Source organism: Hyperolius riggenbachi, chromosome 10, assembly GCF_040937935.1.
Source record: "Hyperolius riggenbachi isolate aHypRig1 chromosome 10, aHypRig1.pri, whole genome shotgun sequence".
Taxonomy (NCBI): Eukaryota; Metazoa; Chordata; class Amphibia; order Anura; family Hyperoliidae; genus Hyperolius; species Hyperolius riggenbachi.
This window is the reverse complement of record NC_090655.1, coordinates 122,854,424-122,881,483: the sequence shown is the minus strand read 5'-3', so window position 1 is coordinate 122,881,483 and position 27,060 is coordinate 122,854,424. Positions and strand designations below refer to the sequence as shown.

At 45.9% G+C, this 27,060-nt stretch overlaps 1 protein-coding gene across 4 annotated transcripts in view; it reads right to left on the bottom strand.

Moving 5' to 3' along the window:
* ADAMTS14 (ADAM metallopeptidase with thrombospondin type 1 motif 14) overlaps positions 1–27,060 on the bottom strand; it is a 308,652-nt gene that overhangs the window by 154,585 nt on the left and 127,007 nt on the right. For all 4 annotated transcript variants that reach the window (XM_068257867.1, XM_068257864.1, XM_068257865.1 and 1 more), the window contains exon 4: positions 13,196–13,392. In XM_068257867.1, the coding sequence (XP_068113968.1) occupies positions 13,196–13,392 (197 nt within the window). The remainder of the gene's footprint in view (positions 1–13,195; positions 13,393–27,060) is intronic.

The following is a 27,060-nucleotide window of genomic DNA, read 5'->3' as shown; positions in this document are numbered from 1 at the left end:
TGTGTTTCCTGTAACTGAGTGGGTTAGTTGGAGACGTGGGACCAAAATGTACTGTGCAAGGAAGTGCTTTAAGTGAGTCAAATTTGGCACTTCTAAATAAATTCTTCCAAAGTCTTAACATTCCTTATCATGTGTTAAGAGGTAGTTTTCGGTTTTACTGTGGATGGTTCAGAATAATGTTCAGCCTTGCTTCAAAGTTCTCAAAAAGCCGTTATTAACGCATTCTTGAGATTGTTTGTCAAGTCTTATGCCTGTATGGCGTTCCCCATATGCAAGTGTGTAATCAGGGATGCTGAGGTAAGGCTGCTTACACCCACACATAACATCTTCAGAGAACCAACGTGTACATATCGGAATACAATAACCTGTCATAGTATTGGCCAGCTAATCTCAGGTCGACAAATTATGCTCTCATACTCTGAACAATAATTTTTAAAAAAGCAGGAAAGACAATGGAACGGAAAGAATTTGTCTACCGGCAGCATCTGGTGCCCAGATAAGTATTACATCTGAAAGCCCAGACATCACTGCTACAAAAGGCATTTCAAATGTTCAGCTAACTGCAAAGATAGTACAAATCAGACCAATGAAAAACTTCAGAAAGGTCTAAAGCAAAATTACGGTAAATATATAATTTTTTTCATGGTTAAAACGGTTAAGCTGCAGAATTCTTAAAGGACCGCTACCACAAAAAAAAGTAAAAATATAAAATGTAAACTACAAGTGTATACATACATAAGATTTACAGCTGGTTTTAGTTCTTCCTGTCTGGCAGGTCAAAGGAAGTGTGCCTGGAGACCCACTATACTAATGTAGTCCACTTGCTGAAGTCCCACAGGGTTCTGTACTATCACCATTACTCTTTGCAGTCTACGTGCTCTACATGCTCCCAGTGGGCAAAATAGTCCAGGAAATGGCTTAACAGTAGGGGATGCAGAGGTCCAGGGCAGAGAAGCCCACTAGGGGACTTCCTTTATCCATCTGTATCCATCTTATTAGCTTTTTATTGGTGCTATGCTGGTAATACTGTATATGTGCATTGGATAGTGGTAATCCTTAACAAACCATTTATTTACTCTGATTACTCCTCTGTTCTTGGTAGGTTTTGGGCTCCATATCAATACAGTGCTTAGGGCCCCATTTAAAACTTGTACCAAGGCCCCAAGTTCCTTAGTTACGCCAGAAGCTCTGACAGGGGCTTTGATATGGGGGGCATGTTGCTATTTTAACTCTGTGGTGATTGTGTATTATGTATAGCACTATGTAACATATGTATAGCACCTTCTGAAGAAGCCTTTTGTGGTGAAATGTGATCTCATTAGGGTCTTTATGTACAGCACTATGCACAAATTCTAGCACCTTCTGTAAATAGCCTCCCCCAGTGGGGTGTGCATATAGGACCATTATCTGTGAGGGGTTTGCCAGGGCGATTTATAACATCACATTAGGCAACCACGCTCAGGTCCATACCACCCCGAGCAGTGATTTTTGTAGTCTACCTGTGGGATAGCTACACCCCACTTATATACAATTTTAAGTGGAGGGGGATCAGCCAGGACCCCCATAGTATATGACTACCATACTTATTTAAGGAGATCACTGCACGAAAGCATCAAGATGACAGGGTGTTTTTAACTATTTATTAAAATGTGTTATAAACAGGTTTATAAGACCTGATACAGTACCTATAGGGCATGTCAGATTGACAATTGGGTTTGTAAGATTTTTTCCCTGGTACCCCTTTTTTCGGTTTGTGTCGATACCATTATTATGCAGACATCACATAACTGTATCTGTCCATCAAGCCTGGCATACTAGACCCATCAGCATCCATCAATGCCTGTCTAGTGGAATTACAGAACTGTATGATCACCAGCTGGTTGAGGCTGAATTTTGACAAAACAGAGGTGTTGGTGGTAGGTAGTGTTGGGCGAACAGTGTTCGCCACTGTTCGGGTTCTGCAGAACATCACCCTGTTCGGGTGATGTTCGAGTTCGGCCGAACACCTGACGGTGCTCGGCCAAACCGTTCGGCCATATGGCCGAACTAAGAGCGCATGGCCGAACGTTCCCCGAACGTTCGGCTAGCGCTGTGATTGGCCGAACGGGTCACGTGGTTCGGACCCGAACGCGCTCTGATTGGCCGAACTGTCACGTGGTTCGGGTAAATAAATACCCGAACCACGTCATATCTCCGCCATTTGTCTGTGGGTTTAGCTTTGGGTAGGCAGGCAGGGTAGTTCGCGCTCCAGCCACGCTAGCCAGGGTCCCCCCCAGTCATTGTGTGTCACTGCTGGGAACAGTAGTACACCGCTCGTTCAGCCACACTATATAGCATTCTGTGTACTGTTCTGTGTCTGCTGGGAACAGTGGTACACCGCTCGTTCAGCCACACTATATAGCATTCTGTGTACTGTTCTGTGTCTGCTGGGAACAGTGGTACACCGCTCGTTCAGCCACACTATATAGCATTCTGTGTACTGTTCTGTGTCTGCTGGGAACAGTAGTACACCGCTCGTTCAGCCACACTATATAGCATTCTGTGTACTGTTCTGTGTCTGCTGGGAACAGTAGTACACCGCTCGTTCAGCCACACTATATAGCATTCTGTGTACTGTTCTGTGTCTGCTGGGAACAGTAGTACACCGCTCGTTCAGCCACACTATATAGCATTCTGTGTACTGTTCTGTGTCTGCTGGGAATAGTGGTACACCGCTCGTTCAGCCACACTATATAGCATTCTGTGTACTGTTCTGTGTCTGCTGGGAACAGTAGTACACCGCTCGTTCAGCCACACTATATAGCATTCTGTGTACTGTTCTGTGTCTGCTGGGAACAGTAGTACACCGCTCGTTCAGCCACACTATATAGCATTCTGTGTACTGTTCTGTGTCTGCTGGGAACAGTAGTACACCGCTCGTTCAGCCACACTATATAGCATTCTGTGTACTGTTCTGTGTCTGCTGGGAACAGTAGTACACCGCTCGTTCAGCCACACTATATAGCATTCTGTGTACTGTTCTGTGTCTGCTGGGAATAGTGGTACACCGCTCGTTCAGCCACACTATATAGCATTCTGTGTACTGTTCTGTGTCTGCTGGGAACAGTAGTACACCGCTCGTTCAGCCACACTATATAGCATTCTGTGTACTGTTCTGTGTCTGCTGGGAACAGTAGTACACCGCTCGTTCAGCCACACTATATAGCATTCTGTGTACTGTTCTGTGTCTGCTGGGAATAGTGGTACACCGCTCGTTCAGCCACACTATATAGCATTCTGTGTACTGTTCTGTGTCTGCTGGGAACAGTGGTACACCGCTCGTTCAGCCACACTATATAGCATTCTGTGTACTGTTCTGTGTCTGCTGGGAACAGTGGTACACCGCTCGTTCAGCCACACTATATAGCATTCTGTGTACTGTTCTGTGTCTGCTGGGAACAGTAGTACACCGCTCGTTCAGCCACACTATATAGCATTCTGTGTACTGTTCTGTGTCTGCTGGGAACAGTAGTACACCGCTCGTTCAGCCACACTATATAGCATTCTGTGTACTGTTCTGTGTCTGCTGGGAACAGTAGTACACCGCTCGTTCAGCCACACTATATAGCATTCTGTGTACTGTTCTGTGTCTGCTGGGAATAGTGGTACACCGCTCGTTCAGCCACACTATATAGCATTCTGTGTACTGTTCTGTGTCTGCTGGGAATAGTGGTACACCGCTCGTTCGCCACTGTATAGCATTGTGCTCTGTGTCGCTGCTGGGAATAGTGGTACACCGCTCACCCGTCACTGTATAGCATTGTGCTCTGTGTCGCTGCTGGGAATAGTGGTACACCGCTCACCCGTCACTGTATAGCATTGTGCTCTGTGTCGCTGCTGGGAATAGTGGTACTGTATAGCATTTCTGTACTGCCACTGTACTGCTGCCAGTCAGCGTGTACTGTAAGGATAAGTGAAATGAGGAAGAAATCCGGTGAAAGAGGGAGGGGCAAGGGAAGAGGTGTTTCCCCTGACGGTTCACGTACAGGCCACAGGGGAGCACCCAAGAAAACCCACTCAATACCGCCCATGTTGTCCAGGACAACAACCCTCACAAATCCAAAAGAACAGGACCAGATAATTACTTGGATGACCTCTCAAGCGTCCAGCAGTGGGTTAAGCAGCACCAGCACATCACGCACGAGGTCCGAGTCCTCAGCCAGTTACAAGGAGCCAGTGGGCACAAAGCTGACACAACCGGCAGCGACACCACGCACACAACTGCCAGATAACCAGTCCGATGAATTACCTCAGGACACAATGGGGTATTCGCAGGAGCTATTCCCAGCCCAACAAACTTCCACCTTTCAAAGGTCAATGGAGGAACAGCCAGAAATGTTGTGCCTGGATTCACAACCGTTAACTGTGGGAAATGCACCGCGCACTGAAATACAAGGCGAGTCCGAAGAGGACTCGGAAACCCAAATCCCAGAGCAATTTGGGCAGGAGGGGTTGCAATTGCAGGAGGTCGGCCGACAAGATCTGGAAGACGACGTTGGAGTGTGCTGCGCAGAGGTTGTTGTGGGGAGCTCTACTCCACGGCGGTGGCCCACAATGACATATGACGAGTTTGAGGAGATGGAAGAGGAGGGTATGGACAATGTGGACAGAGACCCAGATTTTGTTTGTGAACGAGAACATCGCCGTCGTAGCAGCAGCACAGATGAGTCTGTTGAAGAACACACTGCTGCACGAGTTCGCCTTGTGCCACAAGGTAGGCGGCGCGCAATTTCAGGCACCACAAGCGTGGAAGTTCAAGTGAGAGGCAAAAGAGGAGCAAACAGAAATCGCCAGCAAGGAGGCAGGTGCTCCAAAGTCTGGGCTTTCTTTGAAGACTGCACTGAGGATGTTACCATGGCGATTTGCAAGGTGTGCAAGACCCGCCTGAGCAGGGGGAAAAATATTAACAACCTCTCCACCACCAGCATGAGCCGTCACATGCTATCCAAACATCCCACTCTTTGGGCAAACGCGTCAGGACAGGGTACCAGAAACAACACTGCCTCCCTTGGGTTCACCAGACTCACCACCAGACCCGCCTCAGCAGCAGCAGTAGCCCAGCCATTGCGTGGTTCACAACATTCACAAACATCAGACGACGCTGACACTGTCACTTTCCGGAGTAGTGCTCTTGAGGTCTCCCAGTGTTCATCAAACACAACAACCAACAGCCCTTCCGTGTGCAGCGCTACGGTTCAGTTGTCTGTGTCGGAGATGTTTGAGCGCAAGAGGAAATTGCCAGCAAATGACCCCCGGGCCGTGGCAGTAACAGCCAGCATAGCCAAGCTTCTGGCCTGCGAAATGCTGCCATATCGATTGGTGGAGACAAACAGCTTCAAGGGCATGATGTCAGTGGCCATCCCACGTTACGTGGTTCCCAGCCGCTACCACTTTGCACGCTCTGCAGTGCCTGAGTTGCATGAGCACGTGGTCAGCAAAATAACCCGAAGCTTGAAGAATGCCGTTGCCTGCAAGGTTCACCTCACCACTGACACCTGGACGAGTGCGTTCGGCCAGGGTCGATACATCTCCCTTACCGCGCACTGGGTGAACCTTGTGGAGCCTGGCAGCGATTCCTCACCTGCTACGGCACGGGTGTTGCCCACGCCACAAACAGCTGCACCGCCGTCCCTCCCACTGGATAACAGCAGCACCTACCTCTCTGACTCCTTCTCCTCCAACGCATCTCAAAGCTGTACCTCATCCGGAAACGCTAACCCAGCAGCAGTAGGATCGTGGAAGCAGTGCAGCACAGCTGTTGGCATGCGTCAGCAAGCGTTGCTGAAGCTAATCTGCCTTGGGGATAAGCAGCACACAGGGGAGGAAATTTGGAGGGGAATAAAGGAACAGACGGATTTGTGGCTGGCACCGCTGGACCTGAAACCGGGCATGGTTGTGTGTGATAATGGGAGTAATCTCATTCGCGCTTTAAGGTTGGCTAAGCTGACACACATCCCTTGCCTGGCGCACGTGATGAACCTAGTAGTTCAGCGGTTCCTGAGGACATACCCAGGCGTGCCCGATCTGCTGTTGAAGGTGCGTCGAGTGTCCAAACATTGTAGAAATTCCAGTACTGCTTCGGGGGCACTCGCCAAGATGCAGGAGCGCTTCAATCTCCCCCACCATCGCTTGCTGTGTGATGTCCCTACGCGCTGGAATTCTACGCTGCACATGCTAGCCCGCTTTTGCGAGCAGAAGAGTGCAGTGGTCCAGTACATGACGGCGCAGTACCGAGGCGCATCCGGCCAGCTGCCAAGCTTCTGTGGATCCGATTGGGCCAACATGTTGGACCTCTGCCAAGTCCTCCAAAATTTTGAGCAATCCACGTTGCTTGTGAGCAGTGACAACTCTTCAGTCAGCATTACCATACCACTGCTGTGTTTACTGAAGAGGTCGATGTTAAAAATCAAGGAAACAGCTGTCATGATGCAACTGGGGGAATCTGAAGGAGAAAACGATCAGCGTGATGGTACCAACATCAGGCCATCCGCCTCAGGGAACGCTGGCCCCAGCAGCTATGACGAAGAAGAGGAGGAGGAACAGCTGGAGTTGGAGCAGGAATTTCATGCCACCACTGACGAGGGCCAGAGCGGTGCACGTTGGACTTCCACAATTCAACGCGAATGGTCAGCAGAAGCAGACCAGGAGGAAGGTGACGACTATGATGCATCACAACAACTATCACAACGCTCACAAGAGGATGATGAGGATTCTGGTAGGACTCTGGCACACATGGCTCAATTCATGCTAGACTGCATTGAACGTGACCCACGCATTGTGCGCATTCTGGACAACACCAATTACTGGGTTTATACCCTTCTGGATCCACGGTACAAACACAATGTTCCAAAACTGCTTGAAGAAAGAGTCAGACAGGTCAAAATGGAAGAATACCAGCAGGCCCTTGTGGAGACTTTAGAGAGGAGATTGACATCCTCCCCCTCCTCTAGCCAGTTGTACGCAGACAGACTGACTTCCGCAAACCCAGGACGACCAGGAGGGCAGCAAACAACGCAAGCCGCAGCTAGTACCCAAAAGGGAATGGTATCGGCAGTGTCCTTGGAGTGGGAAAATTTTCTGACACCCATGCAGCCGCAGCCCACTGAACAGCAAGCGTGCAGATCCACCTCCAACACCGATCGCCTGGAGAAGATGGTCAAGGACTACATGTCAGATGGCGTAGCTGTGTCGAACCATCCATCTGCACCCTTCAACTATTGGGTATCGAAGCTAGACACCTGGCACGAACTGGCAATGTACGCAATAGAGGTGCTGGCTTGCCCGGCAGCCAGCGTTATGTCGGAACGCTGTTTCAGTGCTGCCGGAGGCATCGTCACAGATCGGCGTATCCGCCTCTCTACAGAAAATGCAGACCGTCTGACTCAAATTAAAATGAATCAATCCTGGATTGGAAATGACTACGCAACACTCCAGGACCCCAACCAAGTAACATGACCAATGAACATCTGGGATGGTGTTGCGTTTCCGGGCCCTGTTTATTGAACCTCTCATCTGTATTACATTTATGACTGCATGGCGGCAAAAAGCATTGCTGCTATATCCGCACGCTTTTTGTCCACATGCAAGGCCTGGGTTGTTGTGTCTCACAAAGCGTGGCCTTCTCCTCCTGCGCCTGCTCCTGTTCCATCACGTCTGCTGCTGCTGGGTTAGCGTTGCCGCGTGGTCCCTGTTTATTGAACCACTTATCTTTATTACATTTATGACTGCATGGCGGTACAAAGCATGCTATCCGCACGCTTCTTGCCCTCATGCAAGGCCTGGGTTGTTGTGTCTCACAAAGCGTGGCCTTCTCCTCCTGCGCCTGCTCCTGTTCCATCACGTCTGCTGCTGCTGGGTTAGCGTTGCCGCGTGGTCCCTGTTTATTGAACCACTTATCTTTATTACATTTATGACTGCATGGCGGTACAAAGCATGCTATCCGCACGCTTCTTGCCCTCATGCAAGGCCTAGGTTGTTGTGTCTCACAAAGCGTGGCCTTCTCCTCCTGCGCCTCCTCCTGTTCCATCACGTCTGCTGCTGCTGGGTTAGCGTTGCCGCGTGGTCCCTGTTTATTGAACCACTTATCTTTATTACATTTATGACTGCATGGCGGTACAAAGCATGCTATCCGCACGCTTCTTGCCCTCATGCAAGGCCTGGGTTGTTGTGTCTCACAAAGCGTGGCCTTCTCCTCCTGCGCCTGCTCCTGTTCCATCACGTCTGCTGCTGCTGGGTTAGCGTTGCCGCGTGGTCCCTGTTTATTGAACCACTTATCTTTATTACATTTATGACTGCATGGCGGTACAAAGCATGCTATCCGCACGCTTCTTGCCCTCATGCAAGGCCGGGGTTGTTGTGTCTCACAAAGCGTGGCCTTCTCCTCCTGCGCCTCCTCCTGTTCCATCACGTCTGCTGCTGCTGGGTTAGCGTTGCCGCGTGGTCCCTGTTTATTGAACCACTTATCTTTATTACATTTATGACTGCATGGCGGTACAAAGCATGCTATCCGCACGCTTCTTGCCCTCATGCAAGGCCTGGGTTGTTGTGTCTCACAAAGCGTGGCCTTCTCCTCCTGCGCCTGCTCCTGTTCCATCACGTCTGCTGCTGCTGGGTTAGCGTTGCCGCGTGGTCCCTGTTTATTGAACCACTTATCTTTATTACATTTATGACTGCATGGCGGTACAAAGCCTGCTATCCGCACGCTTCTTGCCCTCATGCAAGGCCGGGGTTGTTGTGTCTCACAAAGCGTGGCCTTCTTCTCCTCCTGCGCCACCCTCCTCCTGTTCCATCACGTGTGCTGCTGCTGGGTTAGCGTTACCGGTCCCTTTTCCTGGAACCTCTTATATGTATTACATTTATGACTGCATGCCGACAAAAAACATGTTACCTGTGCAAAGAAAACAGACATTTCCCGCATTTAAAAGACAGTTTTCCCTTTGAAACTTTAAAATCGATTTTCTCAAAAACTATAAGCTCTTTTTGCTAATTTTTTTTTCCTCTTGTACCCACTCCCAAGGTGCACATACCCTGTAAATTTGGGGTATGTAGCATGCAAGGAGGCTTTACAAACCACAAAAGTTCGGGTCCCCATTGACTTCCATTATGTTCGGAGTTCGGGTCGAACACCCGAACATCGCGGCCATGTTCGGCCTGTTCGGCCCGAACCCGAACATCTAGATGTTCGCCCAACACTAGTGGTAGGCAGTCCACACGTGATGGATAAAGTCTAAAAGTCTTCCCACTTTAAACTAGTAATTGGGCGAGATGCTGTGTAGTATAAAGACTACAAAACGGGCAGTGATCCTGGATGGAAAAGCTAACACTAAGACAGCAGGTATCATACATACAATTATACTAATAATGTCACAGGTACAGAACAAACCAAGTCAACTTTGAAATGTGGACTAAAAATACACTTTTTTATTATAGAGTTATACAACATCTATATTGTCACTTACATCTAAAGAGTTTAAGCTTCTCTGTAAAGTGCTGCAGAAAAATGTCAGCACTACATAAAACGAGTTAAATGAAAACAGTCTAATACACACTCTTTATTCCACCCTTAGGAAACCCAGTGCATTACAGATGCTGAATGGCTATGCTGCTTTTGGGAGTAAAACATTATCATCTTTGAAAATGAAACAGCTAAAAATAAGAGAAAACATTCTGTTTAGCACAAATGATAGCACAGTGATATTGATTTTGGAAGAACAACTATACTATTATGTTACTTTGAGCTCATGTGATGGCCAGACAAACTGTGTACAATTACTCTTGCATTTGCAGCTTTGTACTGATATAGCAGTTTGGATTTTTTTCCGACACTGAACCAAATTCCTTGTATATCAGAGAATTGTTCATTGAAGTCAACAGCAAGAACCTAAACATGGGGAAGAGATCCTACTACTAGATATGAGCACTGAGTATAGATGTCTTATGGAAACATCACCTCTTTAGTGATAATTCATAAATAAAAACATGCAAAAACAACTTATCTGCGCTTGCTTTCTGTGTACTCAGACCAAATAGAAAGAGTTTAAAACACAACCTGACAGACTTTGAAAGTACATGATTAAGGGAGCCAGGGCAGTATACAGGCACTTGAAAGCTTGAGAACCTCTTGACAACCACTTTCTAAAATTAGGTAACTCGAATAATACGACCAAAACATTATTAGTTATTACACTTAATGTCTGTTTTTAGAAAAAAGTATCCAAACCTCCATTTATTTATTAGTTCATGTGTTGGGGAAATTAAATAACAGTATTTAAATTCGGGAGTTGTGGACCACGTGGATTGAAGCATTCAGCAACGAACATCCAGACGTGGTATGTTTCATTTCATTCTGATACTTCCTCATTTCAAACTGGAAGGAGGAAAAACTCTGATACATCTTCCTTCCAAACGAAAGGAGAAAGTGTCTTCTTCTGTGTGTTTGGGGTGCCAAACCATGTGGTCCCAAATTCAAACACCAAAGCAATATTAAAGACCAGTACCTAAATTAATGGTTTGATAATGTAGTATGAAAGTGTTGGAGGCCTTGCTTTATTAAAAGAAAATCAGAAATATAGAACTAGAACTTTCCAAGTTCCTCACAATACCATTTTGTGGAACTTTGTCAACAAAAGAGATTTAGGACTGGAGGACCATCAAAAAACAGGTATTAGTGTTCACCAAGTTAGAGACTTTGTAAAACTACTTTTAAAACAGCAATTCAGACTCCATTAATACACTTTCAGGCTGCCTGTGTACAAATGGCGACAATTCATTGTTACTTTCCACAGATGCAGTCAACTAACTCTGAACACATCTATAGCGAGGACTTTCTCAAAGATCCACAGCCAAACAGGTTTCTGAAGTCCTCTCATGCATTTTGCACAAAGAGAATATTCATGAACAATGTTGATCATGACAGGGTTACAACAAGAAAAAAGCCTGTGTTATCCAAACAGAACCTTATTGCATCTCTACAGTTTGCTACAGACCATATGGATAAGACATAAAACCTTTGTAAGAATATTCTGTGGATTAATTGGATCAAAACAGAACTTTCTGGCTTGAAAGAAAAACATGGCTTGATGAAAGGTGAGCATTTCATTCAAGCATGAGAACATATACCCTCTCTAAAACATAATAGTGGCGGTAACATGGTTTGTTTCTGCTTTGCTGCCTCTGGAGTCTGGACCAAGATGGCTTCCTGTCACAATATGCATTCTGAATATTATCTGCAAATTTTAAGGGAAATGTCCAAGTGTTCATCTGTGAATTGAAGTTTAAGTGACATTATATCATGCAGCTAGACAACAGCTCTAAACACATAAATGTAGTGGAAATGTTAATTTGCTGTTACTCCTGCCCAAGAGGGGCAGCAGCAATACAGTTCATATAGGTTTGCTGCACACAAATAGGTAACTTTAGATGATTTGATCCAGTAAAAAACTTAAGTACACTGTTCTCATTATCTAGTTATAGGACTTGAATGAAGAACATATAAAGTTTTAGGTCACACAAATGCAGAAATATTGAGAATGAAAAGGATTCACAGACCTCTCTAAGCACCACTTTAAGTCTAAATAACCCTACCCATGGGAGACGTTACGACAAAGAACAAATCATTAAAATGCCTACAGCAGGGTTGGTGGACCTTGTTAGAAATGAGTGAAGCTTGGCTACCAATCTGTACTAACAACACTTGTACTGGGCTAAGTAATCATGTCTTATATGTCTTAGGGTACAAACACACGGCATACAAATGTCTTTAGCTGCAAGGCAGGAACTAAAGACAGAAGATTGAAGCAGGCAGTTTTGAGAAACAATTCGCACGAGCAACAATTGTACACACGCGAAAACATACTGAGTGATCTCACAACAGAAGCAGTCTGCCATGGACTTGTAAAGTGATCATCATCGTCTGCTTCCAAGTTGTCCACAAGCTGTCTGTCTTTAAGACATGCATACAGACTATACAACAACTCTAAATTGCAAGACGGTTTGCACTACAAAAGTTGTGAGGGATTGAACGGTTTGATCTCTCGTGCTAGGGCTTGTCTGCAAACAGTCATTGCCACTTTTTCAAACAGAAGAGAGGAAGGAGATTGGCACAGCTGCTAAAATACCCTTCATTGTGGCTGGGTTGACACAAAAAGCTTACAGCAGTGGGGGAAAGGACAAGTCTGACAGCTGTTTAGCAGGGACTAGCCCTGCTTCTTCAGAGACAAACTCTCTGATGGGACCACGTGGTTTGGTACCCCGAACACACAGATTCAGCACCATTTCAGCACTGAACAGAAGGACAGGTGCATTACATTTTACTTCAATACTTTCTCCTTTAGTTTGGAAGGAAGATGTATCAGAGTTTTTCCTCCTTCCAGTTTGAAATGAGGAAGTATCAGAATGAAATGAAACACACCACATCCGGATTTTGTCTCTGATGAAGCAGGGCTAGTCCCTGCGAAACAGCTGTCAGACTTGTCCTTTCCCCCATTGCTGTAAGCTTTCTGTGTTAACCCAGCCACAATAAAGGGTATTTTAGCAGCTGTACCCATCTCCTTCTTCTCTTCTATTTGAAATCGTGGACTACTATTGGAGCACGCTGCAGGTAAGCCCAGTGTGGCAGTATCCACCCCTGCTGCATTTCGTGCAAGTGCTTTTTCCTCTTTATATTTGCATAGTCATTGTCACTTGTTGCGTACACACAGAGCAAACAAACCATCCTCCGTCGCCTGTCTTGAGAGACATTTGTATGCCGTGTGTGTATGGGCCTTTAGACAAGACACATAACATGTATTTTGCATTTTTCTCCTGACAGACTGAAAGCACTTCAGGGCTGCAGCCACTTAGCATGTCACTCCATGGGTGACTAGGATTGTTAGAGAGCCTTGCCCAAAGACTCCTTACACAATTACTACAAGCTATGACTAAGCCATCCTAGAAAAGTTGTGGCTATGATTTGCAAGCCCCACCTGGAATCACTTTTGGGATCTGTCAATGTCGAAGTGGTTAGACATAGTACAGAATTGGTGTTCTATTTCCGGGCTACTAAGTTTAAGCATAATTAAGGCGAGTCATTTTCCATTAGGTATTCAAGTTTTTTCATAAAATTCTATGGCACACAGAAAAACAGTAAAGAAAATAAAGGAATTTTCAAAAACCTCACTATGTTCATAAGCGTGAGGACATAGTTTTGCACATGTTCTTTTCCATGGAAGCGCACAACGGAGTCGTCCACTGCGAGTAGCACCTCTATGTTATAGTCATCCTTCTTGACATGGCGTTTCTTGCGATCGTTTTCCCATATTCTGTCTCGCATTAAATCCACAGCAAAAGGAAAAGTGCCCACTTCACTCTTTGCCACTGAAATAAATAGAAACAAGGTAAGTTAGGCAGAGTTAATATCGATATGTTTATCAATGTTTTATTCTACAGTTACGCCCTGAAAGTCAGTTTATAAAATTATTAGAATTATGCTAATTATTACGATTACAGAATTCTACAAATTATTATTAAAATGTATTATAAAATGGACTAATCAAATTGTGCAGTAAAAAGATTTCACTGGTCCATATTCAAGCTTCATAAATTTGATTGAATTAGCATCTGCATATTTCTGCATCATCTTAGAATTATTTGCATCCCTCATTTCCTGGTAGCGCGCTTTGATGACAGTGACAGAGTCCTCTGCTGCATCTGCTGTCACCTGATGATCCCATCCTCTGTACAATAAGTGGGATCCACTACTTCACTCTCCCCTCCCACCTCTAGCTGTCATATAATTTATTGCTGGCCAGTCATTGTTAATGATCTGAGTCCTGCATTCCTCCTCTCCCACTCTAATCTTTCTCTCTAAATATTTGGGTTTGTTATGTTTAGGGATGCTGTAGTCTCTGTGCTAAGTTTAACCCCCCCCCCCCCCCCCAACTCCTTTTAAGATGTGTCCCTGCACTTGTTTTAAATCCATTCCCTAAATGCAATGTTGTCACTAATATCACAGCCTCGCACGCATCCAACGGGACGCGTTCCACGACTCACTACCGCGCACTTCCTCCTTCGGCCAGAAGGAAGAAGTGTGCGGTATTGAGTCATGGAACGCGTCCCATTGGACGCGTGCGAGGCTGTGATACGCATAGAAGTGACGGGCAGCTGGGTAATTAACCCCCTCTCTCCCAGCCGAACACCTGTAGCAATTAAGCCTCCTTAGAATCACGTATTCAGCTTGTTTTCTATCCATCGGAAATTCCAGAAGTGAACCAGAGGCGGGGACCGAAGCATCGGTGAGTGGCTGCACAGGCACAGGACGTCTGCGGGGTACCATTAGAAGCCCCGGGTAAGCTCAACTCTTTTTCCAGTACTCCTTTAAAGGAGGTCTCCCACATCTAAAATCACTAATTAAATCAAAGAAAAACAACATCAGGCGGAAGAAAAAAATTATTGGTTTCTCACAAGATTTGTTTGTTTTTACCAGCCAACTTTTACACTTCACTTTTTATGTGCTACACTATTGCTAGCCCTTATAGGGAACCTTAAACATGAAAATAATGTAATAAAAAAGTGCTTAATTTGTTCATTGTAAAATCTTTCCTCTCCCTGATTTACATTCTGACATTAATCACATGGTGACATTTTTACTGCTGGAAGGAGATGCTTTTTGGCAGTTGGAAACAGCTGTTATTTCCCACAATACAACAAGGCTCCCACAGTGTGATGTCAGATGTCAGAACCATGGTCCTGACATCACACTGTGGGAGGGTTTTCACCACAATATCAGCCATACAGAGCCCCTAAAGATTTGTTTGTGAAAAGGAAAATATTTCTCATGGGAAAGGGGATATCAGCTACTGATTGGGATGAAGTTCAATTCTTGGTTACGGTTTTTCTTTAAAGCGGAATATAACTCAGAATTTCTTCTTTGCTCTAAAAGATTATTTACAGCATATGATATACTAACACAATGATTTTTTTTAGTAAAACAGCATTCAAAGTGTTACATCACAGGGCTGACTCTTTCATCTGCAGGGAGAACCCACATCCGAACTGCTTATAATCTTATCTTGTATACACATTATTTACTTGATGCATTTATGTAAACATTCTCTGGCTGTGCAGGACTTCAGCTGATGAGTGCTGAAGTAAAAAACAGATCAGAAATACCTGCTGGCAGCATTTAAACCAGAATGACAACAGTTATAAATAAAATGCACCAGCAGCTTTCAAAGTAAATTAACTGAACCTTGGGAAGTTATAATATCTAAATGAATATTAATACTTGTGCACAAAAGCAAATATGATAATTATATGGGTTATAAAAAGTAGGAAAACACATTTTTGTTGAAAGTTTTGTCAGAGTTTTAGGCCTCTTTCACAGTGCGACGTAAAAGTCGCACGTTAAAACAACATGTAACGCAGAATAACTTACAGCAATGAGAAATCAATGGGCTGTTCACAGTGCAGACGTTGCGTTGGTGTCTAACGCTGCACATTAAATGAAAGTGCTGCATGCTATGCGTTATACACGTTTGTTGCTGCGTTAGACTGTTTGCACATGCTCAGTAAAGTTTTTTTTATTTGTAACGCATGCACCGTTTTCGTTCTATCACTGTGCGACGAAAACGGCGCACCAAATGCAGGGCTAAAGAATGCACTATAACATTCAAGGTATAGTGCACAATGCACGTTGTGCGACTTTAACGTCGCATCAAACCCAACGTCTTAGTGTGTAAGAGGCCTTAAACCGCTTTAACTGAGAGTGATATGGATGTTTCCTTTTAGACAATACCGGTTGCTTGTCAGTCCTGCTGATCTCTGTGGCTGCTGTAGTGGCTGAATCACACAAGCATGCAGCTATTCCAGTCCAACTTCAGAGCACCTGGTCTGCATGCTTGTTGAGGGGCTGTGGCTAAAAGTATTAGAGACACAGGATCAGCAGGAGAGTCAGGCAACTGGTATTATTTTAAACAGAACCTGTATATGAGTCTGTTTCTTGGAGCTTTGCAATTCAATAAAAACTGCGTGCTGCAAAGCCTATGTTGCTTTTTTTCTCTATCCATTTGAATTTTCTCTATCCATTTGAATAGAGGTTATTGTACTTTGTGTTTCTTTTTATCATGTGTATAATATTCATCTAAAGATAATGAACTGCTCTGTTTCAAAATACTTCTTCAGGCAAAAAAACAAGATATAAACTTAACTGAAAACCAGGCAGCTAAAAAGCGCAGTTTATATTAATAATTTATACTGAAGAAATCTGAATGATCTTTTCAACTACTTGGTGTCTCAAACATATTACATAATATCCAGACCAAATTCCTAGAAATCATTTATGTAGCAAGAAGTTGCGGTTAGCATGTGAAATATTATATAAGCGAATATGCGCAATAAGAAGGATTAGAAGCAGCTTTACTCTACTTCTTAGGCAAAATATGCTAATAAACCGCTACCAACCTATTGGCATTATTTGAAACATTTATAATACACTGCTATAGAAAAATAAGGAAATGTACCCTCTTTATGTTTTAAAACTTTAATACATCAACTATCTTTAATACAACAACCTGTATTACAACAACTAGTTATAGCTAGATCTCAGGGATTAAAGTGAACCGAGCACTATTTTTAGCACTCAGGGCATCTCAATAGCACATTAAAAATGCATGACAACAATATGTCTCTTTATTGAAAAAAAACTTCAAATTTACCTTTATTTTTACATTTAAAGTTTAGCACAGGCTTTATTAGCCTACTTTCAGCAGGCCTGCCAGTTCTTCTTGACCACAGAGATTTCAGGCTGCTAAGGGCTTAAGTAATTGTTTTATTGCACTCATTAAAGGAAGTAGACAATACCCTTTCATCAACAAAGGGGGTGGATACTTAGGCCAAATTCTTCAAAGAGCTTATCTAGGGGAAGGTGTGAACATAGCATTTGTGAAATCTGTAAATAAGGAAAACTAGAAGGGGAGGGGGGACATGGCAGTGCCTATAGCTATTAAAAGCCTGGAGAAATGCCAGAGAACGAAAGGGTGCTTAGTTCCCTTTAAAGGGATCTGAGCACCTCCTTGTAACGCTCGGTGAAGCACAGAGAGGTCTGATTACCGGTGACCTGCAGCGTCACGGGGAATACAGACGTATACCAGATTATATGTGATCTGCAGTATCACCGATAATCCAATATACCAGCTAACCTCTGTTCACCGGAGTAGAGTGTAGTGTTTTGGTGTAACAGTAACACTTAGAGGACTAGACCTCAGTACAGTAAGACGTACCGTACAGATTACTTCCGCACCCCTGAACTCTCCAAGACGGGAGGAGTCAGACTGCTAGCAAGAAGTATCTTCTGAAAGTCACCCTCAGGCGGAAGGGTTACTAACAGAACGAAGAACCTCCTCCAATGATGAGGTCGGTTCTCGAGGTCGGACAAGCCAGGTCGTACACACACAGACAGATAAAGTACAAGATCGAGAGGCAGAGGCGTAGTCAAGGTACAGGCAGGGTTCGGCAACGGGGTATCAGATATATCGGGGTACAGAATCAGGAGGCAGAAACAGAGTCTAGGAGCGAGCCGGGGTTCGGCAACGGAGTATCAGAAATAACGAGGTACAAGATCAAAGTTCAGAAGAGTAGTCAAGGCAGGCAAGAAGTCATAACAAATAATCACAATCAAACTAGTACTTTAAGCTATCAACGAATCTAGCTTTAGTGTAGGATTACAGCTCCAGCTGGTCCCGGCACACTAACGGATCTGACTAACGGATCTGGGTGCTCCCACGTGTGTGAACGCAACGCCAGACACCAGAGAAGTGAACAGCCGGCAGTATATATACTCTAAAGTTCCCCCAGCACCTCCCTCAGTGATGAGCCAATGAGGTGCAGAATCCGAGTCAGCTGACCAGCCTGGTCAGCTGACTCCCCTCTACCTGTCATAAATCTCCCTTGAGTGCGCGCGCGCGCGCGTCACTCTGAATACTGAGGGACTACGAGTCCCAGCCAGCGCAGCCCCGCTCAGCGGTGACTCCGCAGCGGGGACCGGCGGGCTACTCGCCGCACCCAACGCGGCGGTTTCGCCGCGTTCTGCGGCCTCATGCACGGAGGCAGCCGCCTCATGATGCGAGGAGGCGGCTGCCTCTCCGTGCGAGACAAGGCTGAGTGCGGAAGGAGCCGCCCGCCGCCGGCTCATGGCGGCGGCTCCTCCGCGCTTTCTCACAGTACCCCCCCCCCCGAGGAGTGGACTCCGGACAGCTCCTTCCAGGTTTCCCTGGATGTGCAGCATGGAACTCTCTCACCAACTCGTCCGCATGCATGCGGTTCCCAGGCACCCATTGCCTCTCCTCAATACCGTACCCCTTCCAATGTACGAGATATTGCACCGAGTTCTGTACAGTACGTGAATCAATTATCTTCTCCACCTCGTATTCAGGTTGGGCATCTACCAACACAGGAGGGGGAGGAGTGGGACCCACCTGGACCGCTGGCTTAAGAAGGGAAACATGAAAAGACCTTACCCCCCGCATGCTAGTGGGAAGTTCGACAGTATAAGTAACATTGTTGATCTTCTTGGTTATCGGAAATGGACCCACAAACCTGGGACCAAGCTTATTAGAAGGTTGTTTTAGGGCCAAGTGACGTGTGGACACCCAAACCGGGTCTCCTGGTTGGAACCTCCACTCCACCGACCGTCTCTTGTCGGCTTGACCCTTCTGACTCAAAAAGGCCTTCTCCAAGTTATTTCTTACTGTCGCCCACAGATCCTTGAATGACCTTTGCCAGACCTCCAGGGCTGGAAACGGAGTGGAGGCTATAGGCAATGGGGAAAATTTGGGTAATCTTCCCGTCACTACTTGAAAAGGCGAAAAACCGGAGGAAGAGTTTTTTAAATTATTTTGGGCAAATTCTGCAAACGGCAGAAATCTGACCCAATCGTCCTGTGCTTCAGCTACATAACACCTTAAGAACTGCTCTAATGATTGATTTATTCTCTCAGTCTGGCCGTTGGTCTGAGGGTGATATCCAGACGAGAAGGACAGTTTTATGTCCATGAGCTGGCAAAAAGCTTTCCAAAAACGTGAGACGAACTGAACTCCCCTGTCTGAAACTATGTTTTCGGGAATACCATGCAATCGAAAGACATGCGTAATGAACAACTCGGCCAGTTCTTGAGCGGAGGGGAGTCCTTTTAGGGGTACAAAATGGGCCATCTTGCTAAAACGGTCGACCACGACCCAAATGACCGTCATTCCCTCAGACCTGGGCAGCTCGCCTACAAAATCCATGGACAGGTGGGTCCACGGTTCAGTTGGGGTGGGCAATGACTGCAAGGTACCGACAGGTGCCAACCGGGAGGGTTTACTCTTGGCACATGTCACACACTCCTTCACATATTCCTTGCAATCCGCTGCCAGAGAAGGCCACCAGGCGCATCTGGCTACTAAATCCTGTGTTCTGGATGCCCCCGGATGCCCTGCATTCTTATGTGCGTGGAACATCTCTAGAACCTGAAGGCGAAACGGCAGAGGAACGAACAGAACCCCTGCGGGCTTCCCTTCCGGGATGTCCTGCTGAAAGGGACTCAGTGTCTCCTTCCAATCCTCCCAAGTTCCAGTGGCTGCCAGTATCAATCTCTGAGGAATAATGGTCTCAGGAACGGAGGGCTGTGCTGTCTCTGCCTCAAAGCATCTGGACAAGGCATCTGCCTTAACATTCTTGCTCCCCGGGGTATATGTAATGATGAAGGTGAACCTGGAGAAAAATAGCGACCATCGAGCCTGACGAGGGCTCAACCTCTTAGCCCCCTCGATGTATTCTAAGTTCTTATGATCGGTGTAAACTGTAATGGTATGCTCAGCTCCTTCTAACCAATGTCGCCATTCCTCGAAAGCTAATTTGATGGCCAGGAGCTCCCTATTACCAATATCATAATTCCTCTCTGCAGGGGAAAACCTGCGGGAGAAGTAAGCGCAAGGGTGCATTCTACCTTGCAAGCCTGATCGCTGAGACAGCACAGCCCCCACTCCTACCTCTGAAGCATCCACCTCCACAATGAACGGGAAGGACGTATCCACATGTCTGAGGATGGGTGCTGAACAGAATAGGCCCTTCAGAGTGGAAAAAGCATGTACAGCCTCAGGAGACCAGTGAGTTGTATCTGCCCCTTTCCTAGTGAGACTTGTAAGGGGAGAAATGACTGTGGAATACCCCTTTATAAACCGTCTATAGTAATTGGCAAAGCCAAGAAAACGCTGAAGAGATTTTAACCCCACCGGCTGTGGCCACTCCAGCACAGCCGAAACCTTGGCAGGATCCATAGACAGGCCTGTAGTGGAAATTATATACCCCAAGAAGGCGACGGACGTTACTTCAAAGATACATTTTTCAAGTTTTGCATATAAGAAGTTCTGCCTCAACAGATTCAAAACAAACCTCACATGGTCTCTATGTTCAGAGAGGTTGTTGGAGAAGATAAGAATATCATCAAGATAGACTAAAACAAATTTCCCCAACACCTCTCTGAATACCTCGTTAATGAGTTCCTGGAAGACGGCAGGGGCATTACAGAGCCCGAAGGGCATCACCAGGTACTCGTAATGCCCGTCTGGTGTATTAAAGGCCGTCTTCCACTCATCGCCCTTTCTGATTCGTATCAAGTTATACGCGCCCCGCAAATCTAGTTTAGAGAAGATTTTAGCGTCTGTAATTTGTGTGAACAAATCGTCTATCAGTGGCAGGGGATAGCGGTTCTTGACTGTAATTTTGTTAAGGCCGCGATAATCAATGCAGGGTCGCAGGCCTCCATCTTTCTTTTTAACAAAAAAGAAACCAGCTCCAGCAGGTGACCGAGACGGCCGAATGAACCCTTTGGCCAAGTTTTCACGTATATAATCCTGCATGGCTACTTTTTCGGGTCCCGACAGGTTGTACAAATGACCCCGGGGAGGTACACATCCTGAACGGAGGTCAATGGGACAATCGAAAGGGCGATGTGGGGGCAACCTGTCTGCTGCTTTGGGACAGAACACGTTGGAATACTCGGAATATTGGTCAGGTACCCCTTCCACCTGAACTCTGGTTTGCCCCAGGGTCAGCTTCCCCAAACACTGCTGAAAACAACGAGGTGACCAAGTGGTTAACTGCCCTGTGGCCCAATCAATTTGAGGTGAGTGAAGTTGCAACCAGGGCATGCCTAGGATGATAGTGGAGGTTGACATGTGCAATACAAAAAATGATAATTGTTCCCCATGAAGTACCCCTATAGTGACTTTCACCTCTGGGGTCTGTGACAGCGGGTGCTCCCGTTGCAGCGGGGAATCGTCCACCGCCGTGACCTGAATGGGGGGATTCACTGAAATGAGGGGAATACCCAACTCCTGAGCAAAAGCAAAATTCATAAAATTAGCCGCTGAGCCGGAATCAATAAATGCTTCAGTGGCTACTGACTTATTCTCCCATGTAATCGTACAGGGGAGAAGCAGTTTCTTCTCTTTAAGGGGTGAAAATTGTGTGCCTAGGGTGTCACCCCCCACTACTCCTAGGCAGACCCGTTTCCCGACCTGTTAGGACAGTTTCGCACCCTATGCCCTGCCTCTGCACAATATAGGCACAGTTGTTCCGTCATTCTCCTCCTCCGCTCCACCTGGGTCAGTTTTGACCGACCAATTTGCATTGGCTCTGGTGGAGGCAAGGCCGGAGAGGTTGAGACAGGCGGAGTTATTGTTACTGGCGATGCAACAGCCGGTACAGTATACGAGGTCACCCTGACCCGGTGACTACTCCTAGCCTGCCTCTGATGACGTAGCCTGCGATCTACTCGTATGGCCGACGATATGGCCTCGTCTACTGTCTTGGGCTCGGGCACAGTCAACATTAGGTCGGAGACCTCTTCCGACAACCCAGACAGGAAGTAGTCCATGAGGGCAAAATTATCAAATCTCGAGGTGACCGACCACCTACGGAACTCTGCCGCATAATCCTCGACCGACCCTCTGCCTTGCCGCAAAAGCTTGAGTTTCCGCTCTGAGGTCACAGCAAGGTCAGGGTCGTTGTAGATTATGGCCATGGCCTTAAAGAACTCGTCTACCGAAGTCAGAGCGGTATCGGTAGCAGGCAAGTTATATGCCCAGGACTGGGAGTCCCCAGTCAACAAGGTTTTAATAAAGATGACCCGTTGGGCCTCAGTCCCCGAGGATCGGGGTCTCAATTCAAAATACGACAACACTCTACTCCTGAAATTCCGGAAGTCAGACTTGTGGCCGGAAAACTTATCAGGCACAGGCATGCGTATGTCATCACTATGAGGGGATCGCACTGAATCAACTGATGTCTGGAGGGTCCTCACAGAGCCTGATAAGGCATCAATTAAGGCTTTGTGCTGGCTTAATGATTGATGAATGCTATCCACTGAAGTGGCAAGCATAGTCAGAGGATCAGTGCGTTCCATCAGTGTTTTGGTCTGGCGTTCTGTAACGCTCGGTGAAGCACAGAGAGGTCTGATTACCGGTGACCTGCAGCGTCACGGGGAATACAGACGTATACCAGATTATATGTGATCTGCAGTATCACCGATAATCCAATATACCAGCTAACCTCTGTTCACCGGAGTAGAGTGTAGTGTTTTGGTGTAACAGTAACACTTAGAGGACTAGACCTCAGTACAGTAAGACGTACCGTACAGATTACTTCCGCACCCCTGAACTCTCCAAGACGGGAGGAGTCAGACTGCTAGCAAGAAGTATCTTCTGAAAGTCACCCTCAGGCGGAAGGGTTACTAACAGAACGAAGAACCTCCTCCAATGATGAGGTCGGTTCTCGAGGTCGGACAAGCCAGGTCGTACACACACAGACAGATAAAGTACAAGATCGAGAGGCAGAGGCGTAGTCAAGGTACAGGCAGGGTTCGGCAACGGGGTATCAGATATATCGGGGTACAGAATCAGGAGGCAGAAACAGAGTCTAGGAGCGAGCCGGGGTTCGGCAACGGAGTATCAGAAATAACGAGGTACAAGATCAAAGTTCAGAAGAGTAGTCAAGGCAGGCAAGAAGTCATAACAAATAATCACAATCAAACTAGTACTTTAAGCTATCAACGAATCTAGCTTTAGTGTAGGATTACAGCTCCAGCTGGTCCCGGCACACTAACGGATCTGACTAACGGATCTGGGTGCTCCCACGTGTGTGAACGCAACGCCAGACACCAGAGAAGTGAACAGCCGGCAGTATATATACTCTAAAGTTCCCCCAGCACCTCCCTCAGTGATGAGCCAATGAGGTGCAGAATCCGAGTCAGCTGACCAGCCTGGTCAGCTGACTCCCCTCTACCTGTCATAAATCTCCCTTGAGTGCGCGCGCGCGCGCGTCACTCTGAATACTGAGGGACTACGAGTCCCAGCCAGCGCAGCCCCGCTCAGCGGTGACTCCGCAGCGGGGACCGGCGGGCTACTCGCCGCACCCAACGCGGCGGTTTCGCCGCGTTCTGCGGCCTCATGCACGGAGGCAGCCGCCTCATGATGCGAGGAGGCGGCTGCCTCTCCGTGCGAGACAAGGCTGAGTGCGGAAGGAGCCGCCCGCCGCCGGCTCATGGCGGCGGCTCCTCCGCGCTTTCTCACACTCCTGCTTTCAAATAGCTGAAAGGGCTGCCATGTTTGAGAGGCTGACTTCCCCTGCTCCCTTTTCACTGCAGTTATGCAGTGTTGGTGTGTAGTTCAACAAGTCACTTATCTTATCTCTTTGAAGTATAGTCTTCCCCCTCCTCCCCCCTCCCTAATGCTTAATGGGTTTGTTTGAATTTTAGCTGGTGGTCAATGAAGTCAATTAGAGTGTCATAGGCATCAGCCTATGACAGCAGATCACTGTTGAGCCACCCAGGGGGACAGCCGTGTCACACGGATGTCCTCTGTACAGCGCTGCCCTAGATTGCAGCGCTGTACCATATTAAAAGATGGTGGTTTCGTCGTCTAACAGTCTCGAAGTGGCGATCGCTGCTAGGAGACTCAAGGTGGAGCGGAGCTCCATCATCCAAGTGGGGATGCACACACATCGGCGCGCGTGATCTCCCACAAACCGCTACTCCAGGACCTTACGCCAATCGGCGTTAGGTGGTCCTGGGGCTGCCGTGACCACGCCCATCTGCGTTACATGATCAGCAAGTGGTTTTTAAATGTAAAAAGATGAGGTAAAACTGAAAGGTTTTTTTTAAATAATGAACTATATTTTTAGCGTGCATTTTTTATTTGTTATCCAGCTGACCTGAGAGTTAAAAATGATGCTCAGTTCCCTTTAAAATATTCGGGATTAGTCCTAGCCAGTTAAGCTCCAGCCATTACCCTTTCCACTAGAAGGACATATTCAAGTTAATATTAGGTACTGGTAGTGTGTCCCCTATCAGTTTTCCGTGTAATGTACCCCAGCTTCATCAGAGTAACTTTAGAGTGGGCCATAGGCTCATATGCAATTAACTTTTTCTCCTGAGTTTTCTCCTAGGTGATTTAAAATGCCTTTTAAATCAACGGTAACCAAGGAAATACTTAAAATAGTTTTGATAGTACTGTTTCACCTGCTTTTTGGTACTTTTTGAAATGCAAAATGCTGAAAAGTTATCCTACATAGAAGATAAGTTATTTCGTTGGAGAAAACTCAGGAGAAAAAGTTACTTTAAAGGGAATGTCCAAGCAAAATAAAAAAATGAGTTTCACTTACCTGGGGCTTCTACCAGCCCCATGCAGCCATCCTGTGCCCTCGTAGTCACTCACTGCTGCTCCAGTCCCCCACTGGCAGCTTGCCAACCTCGGAGGTCGGCGGAACGCATTGCGTACATTTTTACGCACTCCCGCTAGTGCATGAACATTAACACATACATTTTTACGCATTACTGGTTCAATGCGTAACTTTTTACGCATTGAACCAGTAATGCGTAAAAATGTATGTGTTATTGTTCCTGCACTAGCGGGAATGCGTAAAAATGTACGCAATGCGGTCCACCGACCTCCGAGGTCAGCAAGCTGCCAGCGGGGGACTGGAGCAGCAGTGAGTGACTACGAGGGCACAGGATGGCTGCCTGGGGCTGGTAGAAGCCCCAGGTAAGTGAAACTCTTTTTTTTTTTTTTGCTTGAACCTTCCCTTTAAAGTTGATTACTTATAGGCCTATGAAGGTGATATTTTCACATAAAATGCTTTTTAAGCCACCAGAAAGCAAGAAAATACTCATAATAATTTTGCCAGTATTTTTGTTTTTACTTTTGGGTACTTTTTCAATTGCAAAGTGCAAATGTTTTTTTAAATAGAGGATGAAAAATGATCTCTTAGGATAAAACTGAGGAGAAAAAGGGAATTGAATAAGGGCCTTAGTGTCCTATGTCATCGGTCATGTCATCCTCAAACACGTAGGACAAATATACATTTTCTGTAGGAACTATCTGTTACTGTTCTAAGTTTACATATTGATGAACTGAATGTACTTTTATTAAATCACCTATCTCTTTTTAGAATAACATGTAACATTTGTTAAAAATGTTTAATATCATAGATAATATTTACCATACTGGTACTCTTTAACGGACGCAGAACACATAATCATATGCATTCATATAATATGTTGCATTTTGTCTCTCAGCTAATCAGGGCTAAAAATGGCTTGTCCAAGTTCTGTTTAATGTCTACAGGGGGCTTTAAAATAGCAACTCGCATGTTGCAACTGTCAATGAGAATAACTGGGAACTGAAATGTTTAAAGATGAATGCAAAATGGACTGCTGGTGGAACCTGGAGAAATGTACCAGATGCTGGAATTTGTGAGAAATTGTTCTGGAAAACAAGATCGTGATCTTTCCGGTTTAGGGAGAAGTGATAACCCATGAGCTGAGATTAGAAGATTAGGGTATATTAAAGGTAGAGGATACTAGGCTTCAAAGACACCTCAAAACATCTCCTACACTATTTATTTCAATACAAGGAGCACCATTTGTGTTTCATAAATCAATACCTTCATGTTCCACTCCATGGTAGTTGTGATTCAGCAACTGTCAGCATAACTGTCAGCCGCCTAAAGTGTACTTATTTACCCTCACTGGTAAGGGGATGCCTTTGTGGATATAACCTTTCAGAGAGGTTGAGGTCTACCCAGACTTGCATCGGAACGCCACCCCAATAACAACTGTTTGTCAAGTAGCTCCTCTCACAATAAAAGATTAAAAATAACCTTCTCATAGCAGTGTAAATCTCTAAAAAGCTTTTATTTAAATGCCTAAAACTGTGCATAAACAATCACTTCTTCCCAAAATGCACTGATTCAAAAGTGTACATAAAATAAACCTTCATGACCTGGCAGTAATATCCTGTCACTCTGGGTGGCCAAATTTAGATCAGGTGTTAAAATCCTTGCTTGAAATAAGTAAACTATCACCTGAAGCAACCTTAAAGCAAACCTGAAGCGAACTAAAACAAAAAAAAAAGATATTCACCTAAGAAGAGGGAAGGCCCTGGTTTCCATAGAGTCTTCCTGGTCCTCTCTACGTCTCCTCATTCCTACATTATCGCCCTTTACAAAGTTATACCTTCAGGAGTCCTCAGAAGGCTTTGGAAGTACTTTCATCCCCGAATGCTCCCAAAGATAGATGCATACGTACTGCTCATGTGCGAACGTGGACTCATGCATATGCCATATGCCATACAATCCACTCATCTTTGGGAGTACTAAGAGACACACGTACTTCCTGCAGGTCAAATCATTTCACTGGAGGGACAGTGCTGAAATGAGGGGACAGAAGGCTATGGGATCCCGAGCCTTCCCTTTAAATAAGTGAGTATCTAACTTTTCCAGTTTGCTTGAGGGTCACTTTAAGACGTTCCCGCGTATGTATTGGTGGGTGATTGCTATTGCTTTAGTTGAGCTTTAGAGATGGTTAAGATGCTAATAATTTTCGGTTTGATGCAAATGTTATGTTAAAGTTATGCATATGCATGCAGCTCGGAATGAAACTAGTCAAGCTCAGTGACTGATGATGTTGATTGTTATACAAATGTAAGCTAAATAAACGTGCTTACAATT